Source organism: Vipera ursinii (assembly GCF_947247035.1).
Source record: "Vipera ursinii genome assembly, chromosome: 3".
NCBI classification, from domain to species: domain Eukaryota; kingdom Metazoa; phylum Chordata; class Lepidosauria; order Squamata; family Viperidae; genus Vipera; species Vipera ursinii.
In genome coordinates this window covers 80,544,863-80,567,956 of record NC_139516.1, presented here as the reverse complement: position 1 = coordinate 80,567,956, position 23,094 = coordinate 80,544,863, and the positions used below count along the sequence as shown (strand labels likewise).

Sequence of the window (23,094 nt, the reverse complement as noted above, 5' to 3'; positions counted from 1 at the left end):
TTACAGCCACAACTGAGCCCAAAATTTTTGTTGCTAAGTGAGACATTTGTTAAGTGAGTTTTGCCCCATTTTACGACCTTTCTTGCCAGAGATAGTTAAGTGAATCACTGCAGTTGTTAAGTTAATGACATGGTTGTTAAGTGAATCTGGCGTCCCCATTGACTTTGCTTGTTAGAGGTTCACAGAAATAACCCTGGGACACTGCCACCGCCATAAATATGAGCCAGTTGCCAACTGTCTGAATTTTGATCATGTGACTATGAGGATGTTGCAATGGTTGTAAGTGTGAAAAATAAGTCACTTTTTTCAGTGGCGTAACTTTGAATGGTCACTAAAAAAAACTTGTGAGTCGAGGACTACCTGTACTATTATATAAATGCCATACCTTAAGCATTGTTTTGCATATCATTTTTATTTTATTTAAGTACTATAGCTAAGGGGAGGCACATATGCACACTTTCACTGATATTTCAAGAACAAAGAGAAGGGAAATTTGTCCAGAGGATGCACTAATTCCCCTCACTTCCAGAAAAAGATAAATCATAGTGGTCAAGTCTTCCTGGTTTTCTAACTGCAACATGGAATGCACCAGAGTTTAAAACTAAAATTAAGTGTCAGCAACGGTGCTAATGGTGTTGTAAAAATGGTCACAGCTGTTCTGGGCCATGGCTTGCAGAAATTGGCATGAAAGGCGCCGAATATTCAGACAATGGATTCAGTGATTATGGACCAGTTCTATCAAGCAGCCCTGTGAGTATGTTGATCGGAATAAAGTAGCACTCTCAGGCTCACCACTCAATGAATAATAATTGTATATCCCTGGTATTTAATAGGTATACTATTTCTTAATCTGGAACATCACAGCCTAGTGTCTGAAGGAAAATACAGAAGATGTGGCCTGATATTAAAGGCGAGAATAATTGGCTCTTTTCTTATTTCTGTCAAGCAATAACATTCATTATATCAATTGGTGAGAATGGCAGTCACCTTCAGTAATGACATGTAATGAGTGAGTTGCTTTGCTGCTTCTTTCATATGAATAAGAAAATAGTCTAGACCAAGGATGTCAAACTGTTGGCCTATGGGCCGGATGCGTCATCCAGAAGCCGCACCCACCCCATTGCCGGCAGCGGCAAAACAGTCCCAATACGTCTCGCGACATCACATGACGTCGCGAGTTTGACATGTCTGGTCTAGACTGCAGTTAACCATGCCTTCCCTCTATGCTTAGCTTACTTGGAAGCTATTTATCAATGTTCCCTGGTTGGATGTAGTTGGATGTAATACATTGTTTAACTCCATAAAGTTTGTTCACATTTCACTTTACTAAGCCTAGATTTGATTGTCTGAATGCAACCTATGTATTGTGCAGGGCCCAGACTAGCAACTCTCATACACAGGGTAAGAGTAAAGAATTTTAGCCCTTCAAGGTCCTTTATGAGATGAGATTTCGCAAAGGAACATAGAACTGTATTATTAGAACTGAGATATTTCTTGTGATTTAATGATTGGGTAGTAAAAGCAAAAGAATATCATTTGCACTTAAACATTGATTGCAAGGGGATTTGGCTGATATTAATGTTTTATTATCTTTCTTTAAAGAAATACAAATACATAAGAAACATTTTCATAAGGAGCCTTTCAAAGGACCTAAATATATGATTGCTGACATTTTGCCTCTAAGGACTGTTTTGAACATATTATCTCGAGAACATTGCTCCAATATGACTGTTTAAAATATAATAAGTTGGGAAAACTCCCTTCAATCTGTTTTCAATTGCAGATCATGGCACTTTCATCCAACAATTTGAGAGATAACTTTTAATTACAATAATATGAACCACATGGGCAGTTGATTGATGAAAACCTGATGTGTTCTCTTACTTTATTAATCTTTTTAATTAGAGTCAAAAGAATGTTTTATCTGCCGGGAAGGAGATGAGATGGGCCGTGACGGTCTGCTGCACTTCTGTGACTGCAAAAATCTCTTTGCTCACCAGAAATGTCTTTTAACTTGGATACAAAAGGTAAGAGAACTCGGCTTCCAATTTTGCAGTCTTCAGTCTCATACTCTTTCAGCGACACATCTGTGTGTCACCATTGTATTATGGATAAAAGTGCAGTAAGATTTCATTGGGTGTTTTTCCCCCCATTATATTGGGTAGGTATGGTTTTCAGAAGGGATGCGGTGGCTCACTGGGTTAGGACGCTGAGCTTGTCGATCAGAAGGTTGGCAGTTTGGCGGGTCAAATCCCGAGTGCCGCATAACAGAGTGAGCGCCTGTTACTCGTCCCAGCTTCTGCCAACCTAACAGTTTGAAAGCACATAAAAATGCAAGTAGAAAAATAGGGACCACTACAGTGGGAAGGTAACAGCGTTCCGTGCGCCTTTGGCATCTAGTCATGCTGGCCACATGTCCACGGAGACATCCTTGGACAAGTGCGGGCTCTTCAGCTTTGAAACGGAGATGAGCACCGGCCCCTAGAGTTGGAAACAACTAGCACGCATGTGCGGGGGAACATTTACCTTTTTATAGATATAGATATATAGATATAGATATATAGATATAGATATTTATTTGTCCGTGTGTGTTTTGGGGTGTGTGTGTGTGCAGGCAAGTAAAAATATCCTTGGACTAGTAACTTCAATGGCTAGCTAACTTGTCAAGCTGAGTTTAAATAAATATTAGCATCATTAATCAGTACTTAAAATTATTTTACTACACATAAATCGTTGATTTACTGACTATGACAAAGTAGAGATTGTACTGGGAAAAGATCTACCCCAACTAGAACCATTCACTATTATACTTTCTTATGTTTATTTTAGGGTAAAATAGTTTCTTTTATTAAAAATATATGAATTATAAATGTATTATTGTGCGGGGGAACCTTTACCTTTACCTATGGTTTTCAGAAACCCTGAAAGGACAAAATTCTCACAGTCATCTACTACATGATGATGAAAAACATAGCCAAACATGCAGTGTGATGTCAGATGCAAACCCCAGCCTTTTTATACTTATATCGTTATGTTCTGTGCAAGTATGAAATCATGTGCTTTGCCTAACTTATTTTAACTTTAGCGTATTGTGTGAATGCAGCCAATACATATTTTTTCCTAAATTGCCATCAGATTTGATTGAGTAAAACATACTTCTCAGAGCTGCAGGTTTATCTATGTTGGAACCAGCAATTAGTATTTTCATTGATTTAGTCCAAAAATTTGTGAGGCAGCTAAATCTTACAACCTCTTTGTTCACATATGAAATTGTTACTTTTGGGGAGGGGTTCCTGCGACCATGCAAAACCATGTTGTAATGTCTCCAACCTGAAAAGGTTGCTGAGTTTTGAACAGTGTATATTTTAAAGCAAAGTTTTTTTTTCTAATTCTTTAGGTGGCCATTAAACATCAATGCTTTTAAAGTAACACCAAAATAACCAAATGTGTATCATGACATCACAATGCAAGCTCCATCCTTTTATTCATGTGCCATTATATTTTACTCAAGAATGTAAAGGGAAGGAGTTTGTGTCAACATATTGCCATACATTTCATCACTTGGCCCTAATGGACCCCATGGATCTGTGAAGGACCTATCAATGCTGCACTTATATTTACAAGCTATCTTGAATAAATTACTAATACTTAGCTTTTCTTCGATTTTAAAATTTTGAAACGTTATGGAATTCAGTAACAAGATAAAACCCGGGGACGTTCTGCATATACAATATTATATAAATATAGGTCATAAACATAGATTTACTATATGTAACAAATGCACATTTTGTAAAAATCCTTTTCAACACATTCGTACAGATGCATGGAATTTAGAGCAAAGTGTAAACAATCTTAAATATATTTAAGGAACCCTTTCTAGAAATAATCTGGAATTGGAGCCCCCAAGTTGAAGTATAACTTTTGCATAGGAAAGTTTTAATCATGAAATGAATAGGACCTAATGAAATAAGCAGTGTTTTTTAATATATATGCACTGTGTTGTGAAGACATGGGGAGTCAATCCATGCCTAAACAATAAATGCAGGTTAGGGGCCACGTGCTGATAATCTGTGTGTGGGATGGAGGCAAAATCTGCAATCAAAGAAAGAATAATGTAATTAAATTTCACACATAGTTCTATTGTTGGGATGATGACCTGGAGAAGTGGATTAGAAGTATGGGTCTTCAAAGGAATGACTGGTCAAATGGATTCTTTTCAAAAACTGAATGAGGTTCATGCCTATCAAAAGGGTGCATGGTGTATAGAATAGGAAAACAAAATGCTTTTTCAGACTTTCTTAGAACTGTATACTGTATAATAATTACAATCATAATGTGTCTAACCAGCTCACCTACTTTCGCTCTCTTTTGTATGTCTGTGTTGGTAGAAATCTCTATTTACATGCCTTTGTATGCATGTATACAGGTTTTATAATATCTGGCTAATTAGAAATGAAAACACTGGAAATTGCTTAATAAGATTTTTAAAGTTTGCAAACATTCAATAAATTGCAAACAGACAAAAAAAAGAATATGGGAAGGCCATTTTTTTTAAAAAAATAATAAGCATATTTTTTAAAATATTAGACATCCTGTGGGTCCTGCGCTACATTATTTGTTTATAATTTGCCAAAATTTAAACTAGTACTGATTTACCGGTAATCTGGCATCCCCTTTAATACATGGGGTAAAATTCTATTGGGAAATAAATGGTAATATAAAACATAGCACTTTTTTTTAAACTAGCAGTTTTGTAGGAATAATTCCTGAGCATTTATCACTTATTTCCACAAAAGTTGTCTTCTGGGGTGGCTCAGTAGCCCCCCCCCCAAAAAAAAAGTTAATTCAACTCTAAAGTATACGGTTTAGGAACTTCATGAAATAAAAACTAAAGATACTGTTGTTTTTGTTTCAAAAATATAACATGTGGGAAACAGCTTTCCAGCCCAGAAATGCACATTGTGCCCTCTCAATGACCCCCTGGTAGAGACACTCTTGTGTTTATGAATTAGTAATTCAACAAATGGATCTCCCCTCATGTTTTCATCTGGAAACATTAAAGTGATCAGAAGGATTGTTTTTGCCCTGTTGTAATAACAGATCTAGGTTACTCACAGGCCAGCACCACAACAATAGCCTAGGTTAAAATGGGTAATGTGGTTTGTGGTTGAGTATATTATGGGCATCCAGTCATTGTTTTTACCTGCTGTGTTAACTAGGCTCCCAATTAAGTATAATGCGGATTATTTGTTAGCGCAGAATTGTTAAGTGAACATTCTCGGCTTTGTTGTTTTTAGTTGGAAGATCAGTATGTTATGTGAATGGAGAAATAGAAAAATTTACTTTGTTGTTACAGAAACGGCATGCATTTTTTTTTAGAAATGTAAAGCAAAACGTTGAGATTGTAATTTTTTTCCCTGTATTCTACCGCACTGAAAAAAGTCAGATGCCACTACTTTTTTCCCCTATAGTTCTGCACTTCTGTCTTTCTTAACTTTCTTAATTTCTCTTTCTCTTTTCATTTTATCTTAAATAAACCTTAATAAAACTTTAATAAGAAAGGGATTTTTTTAAAAAATAATAATGACAAAATGGGGTTTGCAAGGGTCCACAAGTGGTTTTTTCCCCCAGTAAGACCTGGGCAGGATTTCTTGCTGTTTGTACTGGAGAAGCCCCATCTTGAGTTTATAGATCCAATGTACATATTCCACATGAAGATTTCTCCCCTCATAATTCTGAACAAATGTTTAAATATTAGGCCAGAGTAAATGCTATGCTGGAGACTTAAGATTTTACTGCTACTTCAGCTTCCTGATGGATATGCTTTTGATCAGGTTCCTGGGTTGTATGGCTTCCTTGCAATATGTGCTAATAAGGTAACAGACGATAATAAAGAGTTAATAATCTACAGGAAAGCTGAAGTGTGCTTCAGCCTGCCACCCTCAAGCTCAAGAATATGAGGCTGGTGAGTGTTTTTCAGGGTTTGTTTCATCCCAGGACTCTAAGAATGGTGCATCCGGGTTTGTCGTATCTTACTTACTAAACACTGAATTTAGGACTTCCAGTGGCGACGCGATGCCGAAGACAGCCGTTTTCGGGCTGCCCGCTCCGCAGCTGTGTTTTTCCATCGTAAACAGTGCCGATCAGCTGTTTAGATGGATTTGAAGCCCCCTCCTCGGGAGAAGAGGAGGGGGTGAGGCCCCAGGTAGGGGTTGAGCTCTCTGCGGCCGCCTGAGCTGAGAGCTTGGGCGGCTAAAGGATGAGCCCCCCCGAAGCCTGGGTTGCTCCGAGCTGCGCAGCGCCTCTGCTCTGGGATTATTGGAGCAGAGCCAGGCGTTAGCAACCACCCCTGCCAAAAGGAAATAACTTTGATTATCAAGATGCAGGCAGAGCGGTACAGGAGGTCAAGGTGAAGTGGACTTTTTATTTTTACTCTCTAGCTCAATGGATTTTATAGCTTCAAAGTGAAAGTGAGTAATAAGTGAAAGTGGGGGAAGATGGCGGCTAAAACTTCTAAAGCTCTCCGGAATGCGGGGTCTTCCCTGGTGCAAGAGACCTCATTGCAAGCTTTGCTTCCTCCTGCATCTCCCCCGGCATTGACGCTTAAGGATTTACAAGACGCTTTTGGAAAGCATGCACAATTGATGTCTGATATGATGGATGAAAAGTTGAAAAAGCTGGAGGAGAAAATGGAGGAGAAAATGGAGAAATTGGAGAAGAAGATAGAAGAGAAGCTGAGAGCAATGAGGGTGGACATTTTGTCTAAGGTTGAATCCGTAGCTGAATGTGTGCTACAGCTGGATATAAAAGTGGAGGATCTCAGTCAAAAGAACTCTATATTAGAAGCAAAGGTATTAGAAAATGAAAATATAAGGGATAAAATGGACGAAGAATTGAGCCTTGTTCAGTATAATCAGATGCAGTATGCTATTAGAATTAGGGGTTTAAAGGAGAATGGTAAAGAAGATTTAAAGCAGCTGATTTCTGAGGCTCTGGAAGGGGTACTGGGCCAGTCAGCATCTGAAATTGAGGGAAATATGGACAAAGTTTTTCGTGTAAATTCATGGATTGCAAGACAGAGGAAGTTACCCAGAGATGTGGTGGTCTATTTTACAAAGAGAGTAATGAGAGATGAAGTCATTCAAGCTGCTTATGATACTAATTTGGTAGTGGCTGAGCAAGACGTTTTGGTTTTAAAAGAGATCCCTCCGAAGATCCTAAGGAGAAGGAAAGATTTTGCATTTTTGGTACAGGAACTTAAGAAACGTGATATTAAGTTTAGATGGGAGATTCCAGTTGGATTGGTGGCGACGCATGAAGGTAAAAGACATCGTTTGGTTACTGTGGCTCAGGCACGTGATTTTTATAGTAATGTGTTAAAAGCAACCCCCCTATCATTTTTGGAAGCTGCAAAAGGATACGGTGTGGGAAAGCCTCAAGACGTTACAGATAGACAGACAGAGGACAATGGTGTTGGAGGGGATCAAGTCACAGTTTCATCGGTTGCTGCAGGAGGCCAGAAGATGACGCGTGCCGCCCTAAGAAGAGCGAGACGAGAGCAAGAGCAAGACCAGCAGAAAGTTATGGAATCTTCAAAGTGTGCTTACAGTGAAGAGCGGTCTAAAGAAGTTTTGGGGGTCATGACAGAGGTGCTCCAAAAGTTTTGGGGCGTTAAGATTGCTGATTAATTTTTAGATTAGAATGTCAATGGAGTGAAATTATTATAGAGGAGAAAGAAGGTTTTTTTTCTTTTTTTTCTTTTTGTTAATATTTTACACAATTTAAGATTGCTTGCTAGAAAAGTATATTAGGGTTATGGACTTAAAGTATGTGTTGAACTAAGAATGGGTATGTAAGCTCCTAATTAACAACAAGTTGTCTTAGAGATTGCCTAAATCTTTTTTTATATATTCTTTGTATTTGAACTTTTATTTGAACTTAAGGATGATTTGGAACTGCGAGACATTTGGCGTGATACATGCAAGAACTATTTTTGATCGTAGTTTAGTTTGGTTGGAGATTATTAAGATTAACAGAGATAGGCGCTTTTGGCGTGTAACTGAGAATTTGTTTGGAAATTAGAGAAAGGTGGGAGAATGCAAATAGCAGGTGAATTTTTTTTCTTTTTTTTTCTTTTCTTTTTTCTTTTTTTTGAAATTAATATGAATAAGGACTGGGATTAAGAAAATTTATTTTGAGTAAAGCTCTTTTTTGTTTTCCTCTTTTTTTTCTCTACTTTATTTGTAATGTTAATATTGTTTGTATTCATTTTATATGAGCTAGAGAGAGATAGAATTTATAGTTTATTGTTGATAACATAGGGGTGTTTATGTTTGTTTTTTGATTTTATGCCCTGTATTTAGCTCTGGGAAGTCGGGGGGGGGGGGAGGGAGTGGGGGAGAGGGATAGGGAGGGTTGGATAGGGGTGGGGGAGGGGGGGATTAAAGTCAAAATGTATTGTAAAACTTTTTAAATAAAAAAACAACACTGAATTTAGTAATAATTATTGTAAATTAACCATCTGTTAAAGAGAAGGAATATCTCACTTAACCCTCACGTTGCCAGATCTTTTGCATGAGGCTTGAAACATTCTGTGGGTGCCAAAAGAAGGAAAGTGGCAGTAGCCCAAATTTAATGGGTTTTTAAAAAAAAGTTGACTAATTGTTGGAAACTTACCCTCCCCACATTTTTCCCCCAGTTACTTTGGCTAAACCTTCACAGTAAAGAGATTTTTAAAAACCTAATTATCCTTCCTCATCCTTTCTTCTTCCTCTTCCAAAAATCAATAACATCAACACTTTGTTAGTGTTAGAAGTATCTTTTGCAAGTATTTGTGCAAGTCTTAGATCCGAGTTTTATAATGTTGAGTAGCTGTGATTTAAGCTGAAAAGTGCTTTGAAAAGGACTGCTGAAGATATTTCTTAGTTCCTGAGTTACATAATAAGATCTTCCATTTGGATCACGTATGTCAGCCTAAGAAGCTCAACAGCATATTTAAGGCCAGCTCTGCCATTAGTCAAAGTTGTAGTACAGATTTTAAATCCTATCAAATGGTTGCAGTTCTTTAGTCATTTCAATTATTAAGAGGAATAAGAAAATAATAGTATTTTCTTCTTTGTATTTTAACATGACTTTATTGGTCTTCATCTAGCCCAAGGTTGCTTCTAAGATGATGATTTTTATAGTTTAGAACAGCATTTCCCAACCTTAGGAACTTGAAGATGCGTGGACTTCAACTCCCAGAATTCCCCAGCCAGCTATGCTGGTTTAGAATTTGTTGAAAAGACAAAATTTAGAGATAAGAATAGGATTATAGAGATAACATTTCCACCATTTTTTTCCTAGAAAAAAAATCAGCAAGAATGTACAAATGAGTTTTTAAAGTGTAGAAAAAATGTCATCCAAATCTTCTTACAGAATATGCAAGGCTACTGTCCGAAGATAGCAGTTTATTCCATATACTAAAGTATCTTGATTGATGAGGTCCAAAATTCCCCCCCAAAGGTGGGCATTTTGTGTGCATTTGTGTAAGGCAGCCTTCCTCTGTTTTCAGCCATATAAGAGAGGTTATCATAAGTAATTTTTTCTGCTCTTCCTATATCTGTTGTGGGTTATCTGGGACTCATATGTGATCCTTCTATATAAAGTGAGGATAAGAATTGCCTCCTACAGAAGAGATTGTTTGCACCTCAAGCAGTTTCTGGCTCCTACATTAGTTGTACCATGGGACCAAATAATTACAACAAAGCTGTTTAAAACAATATTTTTCATTTAGCAATCTTTGGGAAAAATTATGTGGAAATTCACATGTTAGCAAAGAGTTAGTGTGGACAAACAAATTGAAGAACATGGAATAAAATGAGTTCTATGCAGTAATCCAGCACAAGAATAATAGCAGGAATGTTAGCCATTTCCATCATACATAAAAACAATACCTATTTCTCAAAATGTAAGCCTGTCAGAAATAGCCCATCTAATTATGGAAAATATATTATGGATGCTTCCATATGTGACACTTATGTCATACCTGGTCTGACTCCATGCTGCTGTGAACCCAAGCTATTGCCTCTGTTGAGACCCTGAACAAATTTAATTCAGCTCAGCTGTGTAGCATGACAAGAAACGTCTCTGAAAGTTGAAATTTCTGAATAGAAATTCTGGAGCTTATCATTTCAAGGCCAGCTGTGCTAAAGGCAAACATGGTTGAGGATAAAATAGTTGATTTGGATTTGGAGAGTTCTAGCAATAGTATTGAAGTACCAATGCTTGTAGAGTTCAATGTACACCCACTTTTTTATCAGAGGTATGGTAGACAGAAGTGATGGACTGCTTAGCTTCAGGATTTCAGAAATGGAAAGACATTCCAGCATTGTCTCCATATAACCGATGCAAAAGGAGACCAAGAGGATGGCACAATTAAAAATTGTATTATAGGAAAGAGAATAAAACGCTACTCTAGCAGTTTGTTTTCTCTATGTATCTTCTTTTCATTACAGGTTATATTATCAGTAGTAACTGTCTTTGGAAAGGATCCCTAATTTGCAAAATTTGATTTGATCAAGGAGAGATTCAACCTAGAAATAAGGAGAAATTTTCTGACAGTGAGAACAATCAACCCATGGAACAGACTGCCTTTAGAAGTTGTGGGAGTTTCATCACTGGAAGCTTTTAAGAGACTGGACTGCCATCTGTCAGAAATGGTGTAGGTTGTCCTGCTTGAGCGGGGGGTTGGACTAGATGACCTACAAGGTCCCTTCCAGCTGTGTTATTCTATTCTATTTAAAATATTTATTGTATTTCTATTGATGGATGATTGTTGCGTTGGTTTGTAAGGTGTCTGGCAAGAGGATAACAAACAAACAAAAAGGCTCATGACTCTTGACTAGCAAATTACTAATTACTACGTCATTTGAAAATGCCAGATTATCCTTAAATGAGATACCTTCAGTCCTATTGCCTCCTTATTAATATTTTTTTTCAGTCAAACTGCCAGAAAATATTGATACAGTAAGACAAGCAGAGAATATTGTTATTCCGTGACATTTACATACAATAAATAAGAAAATGAATATTAGCCAATCAAAGCCAAAATGTTTTAAACTATTTTTTTTGGTTGCTGAACAATTATATGGAAAGCACTTATCCTTTAATCTTGCCACTTGCAAGTATATACTCCATGTTTTAGGACAATTATTTTTGCTTTTGTTTATGAGCCATATATGAAATTATTCTATTCAGAGACACCCTGTTTTTATCAACATTTGAAATGGCTTACAAAACGTTTATAATTCAGGAATACAGCCTTATGCTTAAATAGAGGTACCCTTTTCTTGCTACATACTCATTTTTAATGAGATTATTTAAATATGTATATTTGCTTTTTTTTTACTGCCTTCTGTGGATGCCCTTGGCAACCTCTTCAGAGCTTGACAGTTACTCTAGGGCTGTTGCTCCTAGGCCTGTCCATATCTCTTGAAATCTCAAAGCAGCTGTTCCAAGCCTTTAACAATTTTAAGAAGCTCCATAGGGACACTTCTCTCACAACCAAAACATTTTGTGGGCTGATTTGTACAGACCAAATCCCAACATCTATATCAAATACTGATTGCCAGCATTCCATGTAGTGTCCCAACATTCCGCCACACTCTTCTATATCCAAGAAACAGTTAGGAAGGAGCTATGTAAATAACAGTGGTTTTTTGTCACTAGAGTTGATTGAGCTTCTAGTATAAGTTAAATAGAGCAGGGCTTTTCAACCTTTTCACACACTGTACCACTTTTAGAATATGGCAACATCCGAGTACCACCAGTCGCCTGACCAAAAAAACACAAAAAAGGAAAAAAATGATGAAGTACAGATAGTCCTCGACTTACAACGGTTCACTTAGTGACTGTTTGAAGTTAGAATGGCACTGAAAAAAGTGCCCCCCAAGCCACAGCTGAGCAAGACGCCTGCCTGCTCGGCGGCGCTCTTCCTCCTGTCCGAGGTTTTCATTGTTGTGAGCATTTCTGTTGAGGATTGGCAGCGGGGGTGGGGTGGATGTTTGATTTTTATTCCCCCTGTCTACTGGGTGTTTGCAGCATGTTTTGGTCACTTCATATGACCCTAGGACACTGTGACCATCATAAATATGAATCAGTTGCCAAGCATCTGAATATAAATCACAAGACCCTGGAGATGCTGCAACATTCCAGCTGATTGGTGCTTCTTCTGGGCTCAGAAACGCCAGGATCAGCACCAAGCTCCAGCTGGAGCCTAGTGCTGATCCTGGCTCTTCCACTGAGCCCTGACAGCCCTGCAGCTCCAGCCATCTCTCGCTCAGGTTTGTGTGGCGCTACCATCGGTTCAGCTCATTCCCCTCCCCCGCTACCACTTTTCTAGGATGGTCGCGTACCACCTGCCAGGTGCCAATGTACCACAGGTGGTACCCATACCACTGGTTGAAAAGCCCTGAAATAGAGCCTTGAGTAAATCATTACCTTTTTTTCTCTTTGTTTTGAAAATTACCTAGAGAACATTAGTGCAGAGAAACAAAACACACCCTGACACCTTGACTCTGAATGGCCAGAGAGATCCCTTGGAGGTCCTTCAGTCAGCAAACATTCTTCTGAACTGCTATAGGGAAGAGGGAAAATGAATTACCCAAATTAGGCTGCTGACCACAGCAACTTTAAAAGTATTTATAGAAATGAGGGGGAACTATGCCTCGAGTAGTAAGCCCTTTTGCCTTCTTAGGTCGTCATAAGTTTCGTTGTTGGGATGAATGGGGATTTTTAAGAGGAATTTTTGTCATGATCTTGTTGCAAAATATATTAATTAACCCCCTCCCCTCCTTGCCATCTTGTTCCCATCTTAATGGTCAAATAGTTCTTCTTCTCTCGCAGCTTCACACAAAATCTTTAATTTCTGACTTTGGGACAAGTCCATATACTCCATTGCATGCCCTTCCATATTTATAAAAATCACATATATTATTTCTTTCAAACATTTAAATTATATTTTTTTTGTTCAGATATACAATTTAAGGAACCTAAATAGGATTTCCAGTGTTCCTTTATCCAATTATTCACCAATATGCTTTGTTTCAATAAATTTGTCACAGATCATCTGATCAAATCTTCATATAGTTTTCAGAATCTGGTTTTAGTATCAAAGAACAGTAAATATGACCCAGTGGATATATTTAATCTTTGTCTTATTTACTTCCTACACAAGAAATGTGATTGCTGTGCTTCATTACTTTCTTGCCTAATATTTTGACACTGTTTTTTGTTTTAAAAATATAATCTGAATAATACAATTTAGAGAAAAAGGAAAATCTACCTACTTTCCGTAGTTTTTAAAAATAAATGATCTCCATTATGTGAAAACATAGTTGAGCTTCTTGGCTTTTATTCAATCTGTCTTTAATGAAATACAGTTCACACATGAGCAAGATGGCTAACCCAGGAGAGCCTAAGAAGAATTCATTGTTGTCATTTTTTTTAAAAGAAAAATCCATTGTAGTCACTTTTGAAGTGTTAAAATGTAGATTTGAGCATTTCAAATGCTGTGAAATGGAGAACTTCTCAGTTCATTACAGCTGCTGGAGCATGCCTGCCCCTTCTTGGCTATAAAAATAAAACCACGAGCTCAGATTAGGCTATGCCGAGAATATCTTGCCATAGTTAGCGATGGACACATTGGCCAGGAACTCAGCAGGAAAAACAGTTCCTGTATATTGGAATAGTAAATCAGAATGCTTTTGTATTTGCTTATCCTCTTGGCTCCAATATAATACAAGGAACTCATATTTCAGAATTAGCTGAATGTGTTTCCCTCTTGAAGCCAGCTCTTTTCCTTGCTTGCCAGGCACATTTCCTGTCAGCACTTTAGAGGTCTTTTAAAAAGTAGATTAATCAAATAATCTGCAGACATTTTAGGCACCCTCTTATCTTTTTTTTCTTCCATCTTTGTATTTCAATTTTGTCAATAAATGTGATTTGTAAGTAGTCCAAAGTCTGACATCTCGATCTGTATGCCCAACAGACATCTCAGAATTAATTTTATGTTCTTTCTGGCTGCCCAGGTACATATACCCTACTTGGAAACAGTGGGCAAGAACTTAATGCTATGAGTGTGACTCAGATCATCACAAGGTATGGGGAAATATATTGATTAAAGTTGTGCAAATCCTTTGTAAGAACACCCAACACTTCTTTTCAAATCACTGAAGCAGCCATATCTTTTTTCCAGCTTTGATGAGTTGGCTATCTTTGCATAAGTGTGCACAACAGTCCTTTCATTTCTTTAGGGATTTGGAAGCAGTTGGGAGCAGCTTCTGAATCTACTGCTAGAGCCTGTAAAAAAAATTAGCTCATATCTGTGTAAAAAGGCATGCTTCACACGTGTGCTCTATTGTATTTCTTCCAAGGATTTGCACAGCTCTATCTTAGGGCATCCCCATTCAACCTTTAAAACTAATTTTTACAAAGACAAAAAACATTCGTGGTGTTCTAGTTCTAGAGACTAAATGAAGAAAATTAAATTTTAAATGAAGCACTGTGACTACTGGGAGACATACTTCAATATCCACTAAGGATCTCTCTCTCTCCCTCTTTCTCTTTCTCTCTCTCTCTCTCTCTCTCTCTCTCTCTCTCTCTCTCTCTCTCTCTCTCTCTCTCTCTCTCTCTCTTTGTCTTACACAATTCTTTATTAACGAAAGCTACATTTTGTTTGTAAAACAAAAGAGAATGGTCCAGTGGCACAAAACAATAATGCGATGAAGGCGGTATTTCATTAAACTGGAATACAGGGATTGGGTTACTAATTTGATGCTTTTAATTTCATATTATAAATTATGTCCTTTCAGAAAGTGGAAGAAAAATATTTCCCTTGACAATGGCTACCTACAGATGGTAATGTTATATATTTCCCCAGAAAAATGAAAAGTTGAGAGAGGTGCTAGAGAGAACTCCTGCTTAATGTGGTTCCTTAGGAACAGAGAGCAATGCCTATATATCAACTCTGGTTTCTTACATTTGGTTCATAAAATACCAAATGCTTTCATCCTTTTAATAAGATGCCTATTAACCCAGCAATAACAGGAAGGGGAAAAAACACAAAATTTATTTGAAAGAACAAACAGGAGACATTCTTCACAAACCCAGGTCTTTTGAATTCATTTCTGTATTATCTTCTCTAATGTCCATTCTACTTCAAATAAACAAGCCTGAAACACTGCATATCGATACATATTTCTTGGAAATAAGTCCTTTAAACAGGGTTTTCACATTTGAGTAGCTACATAAAAAAATGCACACAACTCCTTTCTTGCAACTTATCATTGAAGCTTTTGGGTTGATAGGGTGTTTTTTCCCCATTCTTTGGTTTCTTTTCTTGAAATGTCAGCCTAAGCGTAAACTACAAATTCTTCAACTATACTATAAATGTGATATAACTAAATCTGTGGTTTCTTCAAAGATCTCTCTCTCTCTCTCTCTCTCTCTCTCTCTCTCTCTCTGTGTGTGTGTGTGTGTGTGTGTATGGTTGGCTTTTGCCTTTTACTCAGGGCTGAGACAAATGGAGTAGCTCAAAGTCAACTAACAGCCTTGTACCTAATGCAGGGTTAGAATTTATGTTCTTCCAGTTTCTAGCCCAATTTTTTAACTACTACATCAAACTGGCTCTCATTTTTATCTATTCAATACGCTAAGCCAAAGAGGAAGAATATGCAGGTCGTGTGTGGCCCACAGTGTTTCCCTAGATTGCACTAATGCAATTTGGCAACAAAGAAAAATTCCCAAGAAGAGCTTCAACGGGCTTAACATGCCTGTCAAAACTTAATAAAAAAAGATTAAAAAATTATTTGAATAGGACAGTCCTGTGCAAAAAAAAATATCTAAAGCCAAAGCAATTAACAATTCTATTTAGCAGGAATAAAACAAGCCAAGCAGTGATGCCTTCTCGAAACCCTGCTCCTGGCATTATTAAATCTTCCTAGAATATGTGGGGGATTGATACTAAACTAGAGGCAGAATTTTTCCCCTTTTCATGCTCAGGAGGCAGTTGTAATGCAATGTGTGGATGACCTTGGGGGATGAGGGAAAGAGATGTTGCCTAGGAAACAATCAGAGCAGAGGAAGAGGAGCCCCCAAGGGCTTAATGGTCACAGAGAGAAAAAAACTTAGGAAGGACTTGCTGTATTTGGTAAGATGGCTAAAAGTAGCAGTGGACAATTGGTACCTTCCAAGATTCTGTTAATGTAGCCTTATAATAAAGTAGATTTACTCATCTAGTTGGTTTTCCTGTCCGGTATACTTGGGAAGAGTGACTAGAAGGGAAAGAGGCAGCCAAAATTTTGATCAGCTGATCTGAAGTATTGTGAAAGAAGAAGAGATTGCTGCTTATTTAAATCAGTTCCTGCACTCTTCTTATGAAGGGTATGAAAACTGATGTTGGATTTTGTATCACAAGAGACAAAATAAAGCATCTGAGTCAAGCCAACAGAAGAAGGTGTCCTGTGGTATTCTGCCTCACACAGCAAGCTATGTTGACCCTGGTAGGCTTATAATTATACACCTGAGCTCCAGCTGCTGCAAATTGTGAGTGCTAGGCTACTAACTGATGCAAGATTACCCGGATGACTTAATACCTGGGTTGCCAATTGCTCTTATTGGCACAATTGAATGTACTACACTGAGCTTAAGACTCTGACCTTTTAGTAATACCTTGCTTAGGTCCTGATTGCCCGAGTGATTACTTCTCCATTTGTGAATCTCTTCAGCCATTAGGACCTACAAATGAGAACCTTTTAAAAGTGCCTCCACAATCTGAGGCCCAAGTATTGATCATGCTGAAATAGTTCTTCGATATAACTTCTAGGGAATGTATCCCCAAAGGAATGTCTGCCATATCCCTTTCACCAAGTCATTAAAAGTCAGTGATGATCTTGTTTGTGTTTCATGTGTTGTTCTATTTTTATTTCCTATTATTTTGTGGCCTTTTAAAGCAGGAGCCACCTTGAATACTCATGCCAAACCTGAAGGCAGTTAATAAGTCAAGCCAATCACATTAATAAATGTACTGAAAACAGTTATCGAAAGCACAGATGTGTTTTGGCCATGAAGATGATGTGCAGTGCAAGATGGTGAATACACACATTCATATGCACATCTGCATGCACACAACACACATTTTCCTCCCCCTATCCCTTATCTCACTGCAGTGCAGGTGTTGGAAAGACAAAATTAAAACCCTCACTTCCTATTTGATAGCCTTATTGAAAAGTGAGCAGGGAACATCTTTTAAGATTTACCCTAATTGTGTCTCTCTAGAGTCAGCCCTGATATTTGATGTCAGAATAGGTATTTTTGGTAACATGATTTAAAGTGTGACTATGAGTATGCAAATTGTCCACAAAGCAAAATAAACCTATACATCCAAAACTGAGCAAAAGGAGAGTAGCATTCTCTTAGTTGATGTCACTGGGATATAGGGTTTATGCCAACTTAGTACTCTTATGTGCTTAGCATTGAACAGAGTGACTGTAATTTTTATATGTGCTGTGAAGTTAATAAGTAGATGTTGATAAATTCTACAAGACTTTGAGCGAGTCAGAGCAGATTAAAGGAGAACCATGTTTGGGCATAATGCCCCTTTTTGGCCTAATAATTCCAAACTCCTGAACCTTGGCTAGTTAATGAATATATAGGCATGTGTGGTGGTCAGAGATACTTTTCCATAGCTTCATCTAGTGTGCCAATGTGTGTATTCTTGGTTAGAACTGGATATGATCCATGCATTAGTTACCTCTCAGTTCAGGGACTACCCTTGAAGAGCACTCTGAAACTTCAAATAGCATGATATATTCTTCCTAAAATATTGAACCTATAATCAACTTATTTTGTTAGCTATTACATTGGTTTCAAGTGCAGTCCCATAACCTTTTTTAATTGGACCATTGAAGGACTGTCTCCTATGAGAATCTGCTTATTCTTCCAAATGAAGTGTTGCATCAGTTTCACGTGCTTTCTTAGGCATAATGGGTCAATGTGAATTTTGTTCCAATGCCTCATAAATGGAACTAAATAAATGCCCGAAGAGCATGTCTTCCTTTCAATGTATGTTGTAAGTGAGGCTGAAGTTTTTGTTTTCCTCCATTAAACATGCTTTTGATTCTATGGTTCCTAATTTTTACCTTTTGCTAACTTTGGCATATTGTGCCATATTTGATGCTGCTGCCTCAGGCTATCCACCAATCTTTGAGCCGTCTGAAGACCATAATGGCACAAGATTCACTGCTCCTACTGATCTCCCCTATTTTGCCACAAGCACTGTGCTAATACATAGTGTTATATCCAGTATACTGGACTGTAAACTATAGAGATTGGTAGATTTTCCCAGTTTGTCATACGCTAAGGACAACCTGTATACTGTTAACCAATTTTGAAGTGAAATAAATAAACCTCATTCCAGTTTTGCCAAACTCTTCTTTTGTATGAGCTTTCAAAGAGTTAGGGACCTTTTGGATGTAGGCTAAATGCTAATCTTGGAAGAGTGGTCTTCTCAAATAGTGCTAAACCTTTGTTCAAAAGGAGCCTGATCATTAGCTGATAGGCATGAAGAAAATTGTGTCATAAAATTAGAAAGTGGGAGATCAGCTGTTACTCATAAGTTGACTTATAGGCTTGATCACTGGAAGAAAGTAAGGTTTCCCCTGCCCCAAAGAAATGTTTTAAACACAGTGCCTAGGTAAGGAACAAAGAGGACACCAGCTTAGCTGGTGTCAATTTCTAAGTGGCCACATAATTAAGACGGTATACTATGGCAGATGTCATTCATGGCAAAACTGCTACCGCTTATTTCCTACTTGCAGGGAAACACTACTATGCCACGGAACAGCTGGTGACACCTTTAAGCTTTTTCAGATAGTAATTTTGGATTAGCTAAAAGCCACCTCATGAAGATATAACGAACAATGAGTTTGCTGGATTATGTTTGTGTCATGGTTAGGATCAAGGGGAAAAGGCCCTGGGCCTGTCAGATGGGCCTTAATTATAGAGTTTTGTTATTTTTATGCCCTTCAATTTCTCTCTTTAAACAACATTTTGGAAGGGAAAACAGGATTACAGTTTTGCATTGGTAAATAAGAAAGCAGCCTCTAGTTATGAATGGATTTCTTGAAACCATCAGGTGCAATGAATACTAAATATTGCAGCTGTGCTTCATTTTAGAAGTCTAAATAAGTTGGGTTCCATGCTAAATAAACACACCATACTTAAAATCCCAAATAATATGCCACAAAAACAAAACACTTTTTGGATGCTTTGTCACACCAAATGGCGCAAGATCTATTTTCTTCTGGAGAATGAATGCTGAACACCAAATGCTTACTTATTTCTAAAGCTAAGAGAGAAGCCACAATCCCAAGCCCTGCATTGTGCCGATTGTCCATTATCTTTTTGTGCCTTATTGACTTGAGGACTAATTAAGAGCATTAGCATAAAATGAAAAAATTAAAATGCAAGAATGGTACCAATTATCACATATGAAACACATTCTGAAACTGTAAAACATTCATTTTTCATTACTCAACTCACCCCGTGAGTCTTTAATACTGCCAAGCAGATGATGCTAATGTATTTTCATATATACATTTTCTCATCTACTGTTTCCATTTGTGAGATCGTTTTTATTACTAAATGCCTGCTTTTCTACTTTACAGAGTCTTCATAATGAAAATGTTCCAACTTGCAAAGTATGTACAGCTGAGGTGAGTTACCTGTGTTTATTTACTCAGAATGGTTCTTCACGGAAATGTCTACATAAAAAGAAAAGGAAAGCATTCTTTTTAAAATAATTGGTTTGTTTATAAGTGAAAAGAGAACAAGGGACAGAGAAAAGGCCACAGAAGTCTTTTATGTACTCAGTAAAAACTAATCCTATACTCATTAAATATTATACAATTAAATAATTAACTTTAAAGTCACTTCGCTTCTCAACAGAAGAAAGTAGCTTCAGTATACATTTTTAAACAATCCTCATATCTGGTGGTCAAAAATTTAATCTATGGTGAAATTGGTCATGCACTATGGCTAAAAGTCTGAGCTGTGAACCAAGAACCATTTAGCTTAACTCTCCTCAGCCAAAAGAAAAACTACCCTATTATATTAGGCAACCCATTCATCTTTCACTTTCAGTCTCATATGAGGACCATAGAAAGAATTTGCAAGAATGAATAATGAGGGTTATGACAGGGGAAAAAAGAAATTGTGAGGTGTTAAAAATGTGTGGTGAATTAAGAATTATAATGAATTGTAATGAATGAAGAATTGTTAAGAATACACATCTAGGTTTGTCAATATAATATGTGATATTGATATGACTCACAAGCATTTTCCACTTACCAATACTATTGTATCATCTTATACAGGGGTCTTCAAACTTGGCCCTATTATGACTTGCAGACTTCAACTCCCAGAATTCCCCAGCCAGTCATAAAAGGGCCAAGTTTGAAGACCCCTAATCTTATATAATGACCTGGATGTTAAAAAATATGTGACAATTCTTGTAAAAGTTTGGTGATTCAAAGTACATGTTTTTATTTTATTTTAGAGAATCAGATGGTGCCTTTGGAGAGAGTAATAGATACCACATTTTCTACAAATGCTTGTAGGCAACAATATTAAGAGCAATGAAAAGCACAAATGTGGCCTAATGATAGAGATCTGAAATGATTTGTTACAGAAATGTTTAGGTGTGCTATTTTTTTTGTTCATATGTAGTTTTGTCATATATTTTATTATTGCCTTTACCTGGAAATCTTGAAGTGTTTTGATCTGAAAAGAACAGGAAGGCCAGAGGAACACCAAGGAGTCAGCATCTCTTTGTTCCTGTCATTCCTCTTTTAATTAAGTTATAGTGATGATGCCAAAGAGCTCGATTTTGGTCTCATTTGACCACAACACTTTCACCCAGTTCTCCTCTGAATCATTCAGATGTTCATTGGCAAACTTCAGACGGGCCTGAACATGTGCTTTCATGAGCAGGGGGACCTTGCAGGTGCTGCAGGATTTCAGACCACTGTGTGTTACCAATTGTTTTCTTGGTGACTATGGTCCCAGCTGCCTTGAAATCATTGACAAGATCCTCCCGTGTAGTTCTGGGCTGATTCCTCACCATTCTCACGATCATTGAAACTCCACGAAGGAAGATCTTGCATGGAGCCCAAGAACGAGGGAGATTGAGAGTTATTTTGTGTTTCTTCCATTTGCGAATAATCATACCAACTGTTCTTACCTTCTCGCCAAGCTGCTTGGCAATAGTCTTGTAGCCCATTCCAGCCTTGTGTAGGTCTACAATCTTGTCCCTGACATCCTTGGACAGCTCTTTGGTCTTGGCCATGATGCAGAATTTGGAATCTGATTGATTGATTGTTTCTGTGGACAGGTGTCTTTTATACAGGTAACAAGCTGAGATTAGGAGCACTCCTTTTAAGAGAGTGCTCCTAATTTCAGCTCAGTGTCTGTATAAAAGACACCTGGGAGCCAGAAATCTGGCTGATTAATAGGGGATTAAATACTTATTTCACTCATTAAAATGCAAATCAATTTATAACTTTTTTTGAAATGCATTTTTCTGGATTTTTTTTTGTTGCTATTCTGTCTCACATTGTTAAAATAAACCTACCACTAAAATTATAGACTGATCATTTTTTTGTCAGTGGGCAAACGTACAAAATCAGCAGGGGATCAAATAATTTTTTCCCTCCTTTGTATTGAGGAAAACTTTAGTAAGATTTAAAAGCTAAAAAAACATAAAGAATTAGACAAAATAAAAAGTTATGATAACATGAAAGAAAAAGTAAGAAACAGAAAAAGTCAAGGAAAGAGAAGAAGGAAAAACAAAAATGTCTGCACTTCTGATTTACTTTGCAGAAGTTAGAACCATAATTATCTTTTTTCTTTTGTTTTCTTCCTTATCTATTTTTATTCACTGTTCTTTCTTATTCTCTTTGTTTCATTTTTAATATTTGTACTGTTTTTATTTCATTAAAATGTCTTCATGTAATTGTATTAAGAAGACATTATTTTTTTAAATTTAAGACAATGTGAATTTCAATCCTTTTAACCAGATCTTTTCTATTCATCCATCTGATCACTATATCAAATTTCTTAGCTCATTTTATAGTTTCTTTTTCTTCCTTTTCATACTGTATTCTAAGTGTAAGGTAAAGGTAAAGGTTCCCCCGCACATGCGTGCTAGTCGTTTCCAACTCTAGGGGCCGGTGCTCATCTCTGTTTCAAAGCCGCGCTTGTCTGAGGACGTCTCCATGGTCATGTGGCTGGCATGACTAGATGCCAAAGGCGCACGGAACGCTGTTACCTTCCCACCATAGAGGTCCCTATTTTTCTACTTGCATTTTTACGTGCTTTCGAACTGCTAGGTTGGCAGAAGCTGGGACGAGTAACAGGCGTTCACTCTGTTACGCAGCACTCGGGATTCGACCCGCCAAACTGCGAACCTTCTGATCGACAAGCTCAGTGTCCTAACCCACTGAGCCACTGCGTCCCCTTATTCTAACTGTACTTGTAAGCATTTTAGTTCAGAATTATGCCAGGTTTTGCTTCATATCCACTAAATTCCCCCTTTTGATTTAGAATATCCTACTTTTTTTGTTTGATATCTTTTGCTTCATGTGTATATAGAGATAACAGACATCTATATAAGATATACTAGTTTTAAAATAATGTTGTGGTATAATGCACACTACTTAACATTTTTACAGAATGAGTATACAGTTCTTAGTCCAAAAGAGATCATTCAGCCATCTTCTTAAGCCGTTATACAGTACCTATTCACTCCTATCTCCATTCTGTCCCATTTTTATACTAATCTGCAGACTTGTGTTTGTTTGTTTTTTAAAAAAAAGGATTAAAAGTGTTTCTGGGAAAATATCCCAAAGTTACTTATTTTTTTCTTTTATTTTGAAACATACATCTATTGATGAATTTCATAATTTTAAAGAGAAAAACTGAATTCAGATTAATATTAAGGGAAATAAAAAAACTGATGCAGTAGCATCAGCTCTATACATTACTCAGTTGAGCTAT

The 23,094-nt window shown here is 37.3% G+C and overlaps 1 protein-coding gene across 3 annotated transcripts in view; it reads left to right on the top strand.

The window, feature by feature from the left end:
* LOC310639075 (uncharacterized protein) overlaps positions 1–23,094 on the top strand; it is a 367,032-nt gene that overhangs the window by 38,087 nt on the left and 305,851 nt on the right. For all 3 annotated transcript variants that reach the window (XM_083360476.1, XM_083360475.1, XM_083360477.1), the window contains exons 2-3: positions 1,906–2,027; positions 19,707–19,754. In XM_083360476.1, coding sequence (XP_083216602.1) covers positions 1,906–2,027; positions 19,707–19,754 — 170 coding nt within the window. The remainder of the gene's footprint in view (positions 1–1,905; positions 2,028–19,706; positions 19,755–23,094) is intronic.